This window comes from Petromyzon marinus, chromosome 1, assembly GCF_048934315.1.
Source record: "Petromyzon marinus isolate PM22_M1 ecotype Great Lakes invasive population chromosome 1, UKy_Petmar_22M1.pri1.0, whole genome shotgun sequence".
Classification (NCBI taxonomy): domain Eukaryota; kingdom Metazoa; phylum Chordata; class Hyperoartia; order Petromyzontiformes; family Petromyzontidae; genus Petromyzon; species Petromyzon marinus.
The window spans coordinates 10176708-10188874 of NC_133667.1; the positions used below are offsets into that span (position 1 = coordinate 10176708).

A 12167-nucleotide genomic window follows, 5' to 3' on the forward strand; every position below is an offset into this window, starting at 1 on the left:
CGCCCTAGCCCACCCTGGGTAGCGGCCACTTCCTTTGTTCCCTTGCGGCATCGCGCCCCATTTTCACCCGGTCCCCCTTCACCACCCTTTCCAACAATCTCCTCGCAACATAACTTGTCTCCAACGGGGACATCAGGGACCCCTCCAGCTCATTCGTTCACGCTTTCCACAGCGCCTCCTTCGTCGCTCCTATTACAGCCCACACCTGGTCCCTGTCCTTCCTCCCCACCCCCCGCAGCTCTCCCCACATGACGTCCCGTGCCGTCACCCTCGACAGCGCGAAACGGGCCAGCAATGGCTTACTCCTCCTCCAGACCTCCTGGTCTGGAGGAGGAGTAAGCCATTGCCACCATCACATGTGCTGCAGTTTCGTCCGCGTTGCAGCCCCTCGGGCACTTGGGGGTATGCGCCATTTCGTGGCTGTACAAGAAACCCCGCGTCTCCAACCTGTCCCGGACAGCCAGCCATGACAGGTCCCTCTGCTCCTTCGTGAGCGCTGCCGACAACACATTCCTCCAAATCTTCCCGTGCATCTCCCTCCTCGCACCGGCCACCTCGTCACAGGCCTCCTCCTTCTCCGCCGCAGCCCGCACCTCCCTGGGAGCCCACCAGCCGCCCCACCAGTTCAGGCCGTGCTGCCCGGCATAGCTCCCCACCACGTCGCTGATCCAGCCCCCCGGCCAGTCCAAAGGAGTGCTCCTTCCTATCCCAGTCATCCCGAGCCCCCGCAACTGCCACGTCAGTCGATACCTCATATAGCACGCTGCCTTGCCCCGCGGCTCCGCAGAGAAGAACAGCCGCAGCGCATTGCAGACAGAAGTCAATTGCAGGGTATACCCCACCTTTCCCCCATTCCGGACCTGCAGACACACCACAGCCCTCCTCACCCTCTCCATCCCTCCCCCCCAGATAAACCTGAAAATCGCCGAGGCCAAGGCCTTAGCCTCCCTCGCACCTGGCGGGAAAACCTGCGCCAAGTAGTTTAGGGATGGTAATATTTCTGTCTTTACCACCATAATCCTACCGGCCATCGTGAGCTGCCTCCCAGCCCACTTACCCAGACAGCCCTTTTCCTTCCTCACCCCCTTCTCCCAGCTATTTTCCCCCATTCTATCCCCACAGAAGAACACCCCCAGTATCTTTATCCCCTCAGTTTGTAGACTCAGTTCTGGCGGCCGACCCTCGAAAAGCCTCGAGTCTCCAAACACCATCAGCTCACTTTTCCCCACACTAACCTTCAATCTGGAGGCCGCGCAGAACCTCCCCATCCCCTCCATTGCCCTCCATACCGATGCTACGTCCCTGCATAGCACGGCCACATCGTCCATGTACAGGGTCACCTTTCCCTGCTCCTTGCTCCACGGTATTACCACCCCCCTAATCCTCTAGTCCGCATTCAAGAGGGTTATTGGCCTCCAACTTCCCAGGAGCCTACGGTCCCCCTTCCCTTTATAAATCAACGTGACCAGACCCTCCCACATGTCGTCCGGCACCCGCCCCTCCTCCAGAGTTTCCCTACAAATTTGCATAATATCCTCTTTCAGGAGTTCCCAGAATTTTATATAGAATTCCGCTGGGATCCTGTCCGGGCCTGGGGTCCTGTTCTTGTTCAGCCCCTTCACCGCCCCTTCCACTTCTTCCCGTCGAATCCTCTCCCCTAGCGCCTCCGGGTTCTCAACCCTCTTCCCCAATGCCCCCAGCAGCTCCTCCCTCCGCCCCCCCCACCTATCCCTTTCCTCTTATACAAATCCCCATAAAAGTCCTCTGCTACACTAATCATCCCTTCCGTCGTCACCTGTCTACCCCTAGTAAGACTAACCAGCTCCCTCATTTCATTGTCTCCCTCCCTACCCGCCTTAAAGAAAAATCTTGTACACTGCTCCCTATCCTCTGTTGCCCTGACCCTCGCCCTATACACTAATTGCCTAGTCCACTTTTCCAGGACTGAGGCTACCCTCCCTTTCAACTCCTCTATCCTTTCTCCCACCGGGAACCCTAGCTCTAGCAGTCTATACAGCCTTTCTAACCTAGCGTTCCACTGTCTCAATTCCCTACCCACCCCCTTCCTCCTACTATAACGCTGAAAGAACGTTCTTATCCTACCCTGTATCTGCCTCCACCACTCCACCCTTGTGGGGAAGCATACCTGCAGCGTCCTCCAGCTGGTATATGCTCGCGTGAAGTCCTCCGCCACCTCCTGATCCACCAGCAAGCCCACATTCATCTTCCACACACCCTTTCCCCCTCTTCACCCCACCTGGGATCACAAGCCCCGCCACCACCATTCTGTGATCCGAGAGGGGAAAAGGTTCCACCCCCGCACTTCCCACATTCACCTTGTCGGAAACGAAAATAAAATCGATACGTGACTGTGTTCCCCCACTCTTATCTGCCCACGTGAACCCTGGCCGCGTGCCATGCACCCTCCTGAACGTATCCACCATCCCAAAGTCCTCCATCAACTCCCTCAGTTTCCTGGAAGAGGAATCTAACTTCCTCCTCCCCTTTACCGACACCAGATCCGCCAGACATAACGGGCAGTTAAAATCGCCCCCCACAATGACCTGCCTCCTGGTGGCCAGTAGGCCCGCCAGGCTCTCCCACACCTCCATCGTGTCCATACATTGTACCGGGGCATACACACCCTGGTAAGATGCATCTACACAGAGGAGCCGACCCGGTATTATTTCCTGGGTCCCTTCAACTCTCATTCCCCTTCTTCCTAGGAGGGTAACCACGCCTGTACATCTGTTCCTGTTGCTGCCGGACCAAATGTAGTGTCCCTTCCATTCGTCCAGCAGAGCCTCCGACCCTAGGGTATAGGGTAGGTGACATTCTTGGAGGAAAATTATGTCACGTCTGGTGATCTGCAGCCACTGCATGATCGCCCCCCTCCTTCCCTTCCCCTTCATTCCTCTCACATTAACAGATGCTACAGATATGTCCATGCCGAGACGTGCATTATTCCGTGTCGGACTCCGGTGCGCGCTCCCCCCGTCTGCCTTTGTCCGCCTTTTCCTTCAACTTTTTCTCCCCTTCAACCTCCGGGGCTTCCCCCGGTTTAAACGTCCCCCCCCCTTCCGCCCACCTCCACCCAGATTCCCCCGAATCCAGCGAGGATCCTGAGAGGCTTGCATCTTGCTGGGGACTAGCTTCTTTCAGAACTCTGTCCAGCTTCCTTTTTCTCCCCCCCGATTCCTCCCATGCGTCATCCGCTTCTTCCTCCACCCGCTGCCCCTCCTCACCCTCCTCCTCGCCCATCACCACCGCCCAGTCCCCCACTGGGGTTTCCGAGTCCTCTTCTCCATCTCCCCTCCCCTTCTCCCCCCCCTCCCCCTCCAGTGGTGGTGGTGCTCCCTCCCCCACAAATCCCCCCCTCTCACCCTCCCCGGGGGGTCGTGGTTCCTCCACCTCCCCTTTCCCTTCCCCTCCGTGTTCCCGGCCCGCTTCCCATCCAGCCGCCTCCTCCTTTGCCTCCTCTACCTGTCCACTCCGATATGCCCGCACCCTGTTAGCATAGGACTCTGGGCAGGTCCTATACAGATGCCCTCTGCTGCCGCACAGGTTGCAAAGGGCCGGCTCCCCGCACTCCTCCACTGTGTGGTCCAGCGCCCTGCTCCTGTAACAAACGCGTGCCACGCACGCTGCCGCCAGGTGCCCCCCTCCCCCACACCTCCTACACAGTTTGGGCTGTCACGCATAGACAACATAGCCGCTGTTCCCCCCAATGTTCAATGCGCTCGGGACGTGCCTCAATGCCCCCCCCCCCCTCCGTCTTCAGACACACCCTCCATTGTCTGGCCCCCGTCCATATCCCCGCCGCATCCAGCACCCTTTTGCAACCCGACAGAACCACACAATGCTGCCTCAGCCACACCTCCACGTCCTGATCATACAACGCTTCATTATAAAGGAACACGGTCACAACCTTTGTCTCCAGGTCCGACAGTAACCGCGTCCTCATGGACGTCAGCGGCTTCTCCCCTGCCTTCCCCTCGAAACGGGCAAGGAAATTTTGCAGCAGAATGTTGGTGTTGAAGCTCACATTGAACGCCCTCCCCCCCGGCAGAGCAATCAATCAATAGAGGTCCTCCACCTCCACCCGCAGCATCCCAAGCACCACCGACCTCACAAAGGTCGTTCTATCCAGTGTCACCTCCTCCTCCACGTCGTCCTTGAATTCCACCCTGACGCAGTTGTGCCTCCTGGCGTGCGTTGGCGTCAAGCCCACCCCGGCTCCACTGGGCCACCTCCCCGCTCCTTCGCTGGGTCTCCCCGCTCCCACCGGGCCAGCGTTCACTGTCCTCTCCCTACACTGCCCCTCCCCCGGCCCCTGGGCTGCAGGCGCCTCTCCTGCCCCTTCCTCCCCATTCTGGTCGGGGACACTCCCAACCCATCCTCCCGGCGCTCCCCCTCGTTCTCCTCCCCGCTCCTCCCTCCCCGCACTCTCCAGCCCATCCACCTCCTCCACTCCCTTCCCTCGTTGCGCCTCACCCAACATCACCCCCACAACAGACGGGCCCGCGCCACTCCTCCGGTCGCTCTCAGCACCACGGGCGCCTTCCTTGGTCCGCGACGTGCGCCACGACTCCGTCTCCATCCCCGCCATCTCCATGTGCCCGCTGCAGCGGGGTCACTCCTCCCGTGGCGCCTGTGGCTCCCCCACCCTCCGGCAGTAAGGCCACCCCAGACCTCCCGGCCTGGGGCCCTCGCACACCCCAGGGTGGCTGGAGAACCCATGGGACACCGACGAGCGCCGCAGTGGTGCTTCAGGAAGAACAGGAACAGGAACGCATTTTACTGGTGATTACTCCAGCAGCATCGGGCAATTCGCCTGAATGGTAAAGCCCTCGCTTGCTCCCGGTCGTAAATAGAGCAGCAGGGTGACGTCATCATTTAACTCATTTCAGGTGCAGTGATTTGAGGTGGAGGGGGGGGGGGGTATTGTAATTATATAATCGATTGGTAATCAGTCAATGGTTATGATTAGTAATGAGTTGTAGATTGGTAATTAGTTGTAATGTGTTTTATTGTGTTTATATGCTACGTTAATAATCCATTAATTAGTATGTGTTTCCCCTATAAGGAATTGTAATATGTATTATTTAATCATACGCTTCCAAGCCGCACTAAGCCTGTAGCTGTCAGAGCGATTAAAGTTATTTCTATTCCTCTCAATTTCAATGGATTCTCTGATTAGTCTTTGCCAGTAATAATTAGTTTTACACAACACTTCAACGTTATCAAAATCAATTGAGTGTCCTTGTTGACAAGCATGTTCTGCCACTGTCGACAGTTGTGTTTGAGATAATTTAATATTTCTTTGATGTTCTTTTAGTCTTATGCTGATGTTGCGTCCCGTCTGTCCAATATAGCATCTGCCACATAAACAATTAATCCGATATACACCTTCTGTTGATAATTTAGGTAGGGCGTCTTTAGTGCAAGATACTAGTTTTTGAATGTTGTGTACTGTACCAAATCTTACTGTAATGTTTTGCTTTTGCAAAACACGGGCTAATTTGTCAGTTACTCCTGAGATATATGGAATTTTAATTGTTTTAACAATCTGATCGCTTTCAGCAGTACTGCTTTGCGATCGTGATTTGGCATTCAGTGCTCTGTTAATTTGAGCATTATTATAGCCATTCTGTCGTAGTGCTGCCTTAACGTGTTTGATCTCTCTCACTAGACTTTCACCATCTGACACTGTTTTAGCCCGATGTATGAGCGTCTTGATAAGAGAGGATTTCTGAGCTGGATGATGATGTGAATCTGCATTCAGATAGGCATCAGTGTGCGTTTGCTTTCTGTAAACGCTGTGTGTTCTTCTTCTTTGGTTCTTTTTGTGTGTTCTTTTACCATTTAGGCCATGTCCAAGTAAAATATTTAGGAACGGGAGTGTGTTATTCACCTCCATTTCCATGGTGAACTGGATGGCCGGGTTTTGTGCATTGAGATGATTTAGAAAATCATTAAGTGTATCTTTACCATGTGGCCAGACAACCAAAGTGTCATCCACATATCTAAACCAAAAAGATGGTTTTAATGTGCTCGAGGCAAGTGCTCTTATTTAAAAGTTTTCCATGTACAGATTTGCTATAGCACATCCGAGCCATGCTGGGGCCATGCCATGGCAGCGTGGTGATTCTCAAGAGGCATGAGATACTTTTCCACTGCACAAGTTGACCCATGCTATTGTTGTCACATGCAATTCTGGATATCAAGACGACTGTCGATGACGCAGTTATACTGAGTTGGGTTGACTGATATCACGCTAATTGTGAATCAGACATGCACACACAAGTATACTTTACACAACACTCTGCGCTCCTCTTTGGGCTGAGAGGTACCACACCAACGAACATGTTAAACATTACAATGAGGATTGTCACCAGCAAAATAAAGTTAAATATTTTACTCTGGCTCTCTGTGCTCTAGAACATGTCTCTTATAGATGCCTGCAAACAGCAAATAAATATTCATGATTACAGCTGCATTTAATCAATCAGAGAAATGGCGAAAGATTTGTGTGAACACTAATATGATTAAGAAGCATCGGATTGCTGATCCCACTAAAAAGAGATTCAATCTACCTTAAAAACAATAGTTTACATTTAACCAAAAGTATGTAAATCATGGTGGATCAGCATTACTACTTTCACAAGTACAAATTGAAGACCATGGCATGCAATTGCAGAAACGTAGATCATATAGTGAACCATTGCCCTCCAAAAATGAAAAACATGCTTTAAAGAAACCCACCACCCATCAACTGAAGGCTTTTCATGCGTAATTAATTTAGACGTAGATTTGTAAGTTGCTATTCATTCAGATAGAGAAAAGAGAAAGAATCGGAGGACAATTCTTCAGAATGACAACAGGTGGAAAAAACCGAGACAAAGATGTCAAGACATTATTTATTTTATAACACGCGACTATCTATTGCGATCAGAATTTCTGAATATTTACTCAGAGACAGCAATGTAGTAAAGCCCTTTGTCAAACTGATGTTAGATAAAGACTCAACCATGCCGTTTCAGTTGTGTGTATTGTTTGACCGTACATCTCCACGCTGGTTCGTGTGAGTTGGTGAAGAGGGGAGGATCTGGACAAGACCAGTTCAGATGCCAGTGATGCTAGCCGTGGCTGGTCACAAACTCACATTGCCAGGATCATGGAACATTGCGCAAACCACTGCACCACCTTTGCACCCCCATTTCTATGTCAATCTACTGTGCTTCAAGTATTAAACAGGTTGATTTTCTTACAAAGTGCTCATGCGATGTTTATGTCATAATAATGAGCCAGCATAGCCGAGATTATGGATTATATACCCCAAGCGCAAATGGTTGCAGGTGGATGGTTTGGAGGTGATACCAATTCCAACTTGAATTTTGCAGTTCATACAATTCATGCAGTTTCTCAAAACAGCTCAGCGCGAGTAAAACATTCCTAATATTATGGCTACATATATATTAATTTAATTATTTGACCGTACCATCTGAAAAATCAAATACAGCTTTTTTTCACACTGCAAGGCACCACTCTGAAGATCCCATTGGAGTTAAAATCAGGTTCTTCTGTGTTTTTGCACAATTGTAAAAATGTGTTTTCGTATTTTTTTGTGGATTGTATGAAATCAACAAACGAAACCATAATTATTTTGTACAGTACAGATGTACAGCCCTGTTGTCAATTGAGTCGTGACATAGCCAACACGGTGGCGTGTAGCATAGTATGGACAGACGTCTCGCAAAAAACATTACCAATCAGCAGCGTGTACAAAATTATTTGGCATGTGTTGTGACGGGTACTGCAAGATCTGATAATGTTCGTCCGGTTGCCAAACGAATAGATTATAAGGTCGCACTTAATACACACAAAGTGCTTGCCACAAATTAACCACAATGCCTTGCTGATCTCAAGGAGCATAAACCATCACACAAACTCTGGTCATTATCGCAGTGGCTTTTAGCGAGCCATCGAACAAAGTCGGTCACTGCATCACGAGCTTTCAGATGTGCTTGTGCGGCCGTCTGGAATGTTCTTCCTTTCGATATTAGCAAGCCACTGGATCTATGCACATTAACATGGAGAATGAAAACTTATTTCTTTAGAACTGATTTTTGTGCTAAGTTTTTTGTCCTTCCCGCGCAACTCTGATTCGCACGGTTGGGTATGTGCAGTGCGAAAGAACTTCAACATACATTTATACATATGGATTATGTGTGTTATTTAGCTAGATTGCACAACTTTAGTGAGTGGGGGCTGCTGAAGAGGGGTTGCATAGATTCACGTGACAGCAACGAATCTTGCTACATTTTCCCCTATTGCCCACCACAGCATGTTAAAATTAATATATACTTTGATCCATCAGGCTTCATTGTGCATATTTACTTCATTAAGCAGATCCCTACAGGAAAGCAAATTTAGCGTGGCAATGACCAGTCATCACAATGTTTGTGGAAAGCTCTCACCTACAACATCTCGCTGCCTGGAATTTGTTGAATTGGCCACGCTGCTGATGAGACTCTGAAAGCATAAACCATCCCCAAGTTTCAGGGATGCTCCCAAGTGTAAATTGGTTGACGCAGTGATATAAAAGCATAGGAACTGGTGTCGATGTAACATTATTTCAAAGGGTGATAATCAGTAGTCTTAGCAATGAATTGTATATGTCAAATAATATGCATGCTGAATGTTTGTTCTCTGCCATTTGCTACCTGCAGAAAAAAACATTACAATTTCTGCTGTAATTGGGAGCTTCATTATTTTGTTGGTGGCCTTATTGATTTATCGGAAGAAGAAATGCTTATACCCCTTTGGTAAGAAACATTACAGCATTTTATGTAACTTGCATTGTTTCATAATGAGCCCAATGCTTCATGAGTGGCCCATCCGTGATTCATGAGACAACTAATAAGGGCTGTAGATTAATTGGAAGATTTCCCAAAGCACATCACAAAAAACTTGAAGGAAAATGGGCAATGTCCAAGATAAGACTCTGCAGTACCCCTGCTTATTACAATGTTATTGAGTATAATTTGCATAATGCAAAATATTCACTTAAGTTTCTAGTCAACAATTATGAATGTGATGTATCTCAATATCGACACCACTATGTATATATAATAATTGTATTGTGTTGATTTGTTTCAATGTTTTCTTTGTTCGTGCTGCACACTACTCTTCAACGTAACGAACGTCAACAAAATGTCACCAAACATCTTCCTAAATATTTCAAAGACACAAAAACACCCCACAACTATAAATGCTTTATGGCCACGCCAAACTTGACAATTCATTAGGACCTTCAGAACCTCAGAAAGTCTAGATTAATATCCTGGAACCCACTGTGAGATCGAGCATAAGCTCTCAAAGTGCCCTCATTCAACTTGAGTCCTGGGAGTGAGTCACCTGCAACACTGGCAAAGTCCCTAACCAGCACAGAATCACAGAGTTCACGGAAAAAACTACCAAATACAATTTGCCCTGCACAAAATCGCTTGTATTTATCTGAATCAGAACATCGCACGGCAGATGTGGCTATATTATGCACTGAAAATTTAAAAATAGCACACAGTGTGATAGCAGACACAATCTCAAACCTTGGAGTCTGGCACTACCCGCTTTAAAAATTTACTTGTAGAATTTCAGATAATCATCAGACTCTTCCAGCAACCGTTCACTGGTTCAGCAATCACGACATAAATTTAGCTGATCAGCTTCCACCCATACGAAGGAAAATGTGTTACTCTACAATATTAATGTACATTGATACTGTCATCCAAGTAATACACTGTTTAACTGCATGCCTATACAGGTCACCATAAGTCGATGGGGATTACCTGTAAGCAGATAATAACATTTAATGTTATTTTCGTGCACACAAACGACAGGATGTACAAGAACAATGTGCATGCATAATGTGCGTTGATTAACATATGAATAATCCAACCAGCAATGCATACCCATTATAATGTATATGCATTCCTGGCCTTCGCAAGCGAGAGGCTCACAAGTGAAGACATCACATCTATTCCTCTATTTAAGAACGAAACAGGAGGATATCTCCACAAATCTGGCTGTCACCTCATGAAGCTAGTTGTCATTATTGGCGTAACGTCGTACTCAGATTGTAAATGTTGTGGATTTACTCTCCAACACCCCGATGTGCTGCACTAGTAACGAATTGGCATGTTTTGTTTACGTTTCAAACTTTACCAATTGGCTGTGTCGGGTGGTGGCGGGTATAACGACGCATTTATATTTATGCGATCTAATCCAAAAAAGCTGTATTATGGATCCAAACATCTGCTTCACATTTAGGACCAGAATTCCATCTTCATGAAACAGCTGACACACATTACCTTGGAGATTTTCCACATTGCTAATAATTGTGCATTTAAGCACAAAATCTAACTTAAATAAATGTTAGTCAAGATATCAGAAACAGTATGTTTTAATCTAGATTTGATGTTTGCGTGGCTTCAGGGATCCATACTCTTTGGTTCTTTCAGTAAAGTCACGTAGGTATAAAATAAAATAAATGAAATCACGACGTTTCGATTGCAACAGAAGCAATCATCATAAGGTGGGAAACCCACAGCAATAAATGTTTTGCTGAAGTGGGAGAGAGAGAGTTGCCGTGGTAAGAGGTTATACAGGCCAGGAAAGTGGAGGAGCAAGGGGGGGAGAGGGAGGGGTAGGGGGTGTGGGATAGGGAGAGTGCTGCGTGGTGTAGTGGTACCAGGCGGATATGATAGACGACAACCACTACAAAGCAGTTATATATACACTACAAAGCAGTTAGGGTTTTAGTATGTTTTAGTCGGAATATTTGGTTGATAATGAGAGCTTGCATCATGCACAGCAGATTAATTAATATAAAAATAATAATTGCTGTACAATTGTTTCAGTGGCCATCTAATGACTGATAACAGCATCCTATAATCTCACACCTGTACCGTCACTATGATCACGTGCCTTGCAATCCTTTTTACTCCACGTTTTGAAGTTTACTACGAACAGAGCAGGTTCACTTTTAGACACACTCCCATAATACCATAGTCATAACAGCATAACGCATACAGAATCATCATTAGCAATGCTTTCAGTAGATGCTACTGAGTGGACATGTGTCACGTTGTCTTCTTGTACGGGAACAGGTGATTCTGGCAAAGGGACGGAGACTGTGGCACTTCTTAGTGTGAAAGTGCCCAAGGATGTCCTTGAGGTAAGTCAAGCAGCATATGCTGGGGCCTGGCTCCCATGACATTGCATCACAGGAACTCATGTACTCTTGTGGAGCCTTCCACTGTCTAATTGTGGTGTGTAGACTCTCCAAGAACTATCTTACACCTACTTTTGGTGTGGCGTTGTGGTTTGTGGTGGTGATTTGGTAGGGTCTTAGAGGGTTAGCCGAAGTATTTCCCATCATGTTTTTCAAGACTTCCCTGGGACTCTGCTGGTGCTGGGACTCTGTTGTCTGAATGTTGCCCGATTGTACTTGCTGTGGTCACTGTTTGTCATGTTCCTCGGCCATGGATCTTTCGTATAATTTTTCTCTCTTTTTCTTACTCTGTCTTTTGCTCTATTTTCACTTTTTGCATTTCACTGCATTTTTAATTCGCTTTGAGATGCTGTGGCATTGAAGCTATGAAGACAGATCCTCATCCAATATCAGAATACGAATGTATTGCCAATCGCAATATATTTTCCAATGTCTCAACTACATTTACTCATACAACAAAACCTCCCATGTCACACATTCAATCGCAGCTATAGCTGGAATGATGAATCAATTAAATGTATCCATTAACTATAATATTGTATTGACTACGTTGCTGTGGTCAATTGCTCTGGCTATTTAAAACTGGCAACTGCCCCACTTAATGCCTCCCGAAGATGGGAACCCAGTATACATTCAATGTTGAGCCAACGTTGACATGTGGATGGACCGTTGGACCAATGGTTCCACGCTTACTGTAAATTTCCATACAAGCTCCACTCTGTGACGCGGCTGATGATGCAATGTAGATCACCAAGCTCCTACGTCACTTCCCACCCAACAGCAAATATGGGACCAGAGGTGAGATGTGTTTCCAACTTTTATCTGCATAAGCCAATTCATCACATAATCAATCCAATAACTGGCAGAGTAC

The 12167-nt window shown here is 47.6% G+C and overlaps 1 protein-coding gene across 4 annotated transcripts in view; it reads left to right on the forward strand.

The window, feature by feature from the left end:
* Nucleotides 1-12167, forward strand: part of LOC116942797 (uncharacterized) — a 62111-nt gene that overhangs the window by 45721 nt on the left and 4223 nt on the right. For 3 of the 4 annotated variants that reach the window (XM_076062474.1, XM_032955076.2, XM_076062480.1), the window contains exons 5-6: nucleotides 8733-8828; nucleotides 11172-11239. In XM_076062474.1, the coding sequence (XP_075918589.1) occupies nucleotides 8733-8828; nucleotides 11172-11239 (164 nt within the window). The remainder of the gene's footprint in view (nucleotides 1-8732; nucleotides 8829-11171; nucleotides 11240-12167) is intronic. The other variant, XM_032955086.2, reaches the window with a different exon arrangement.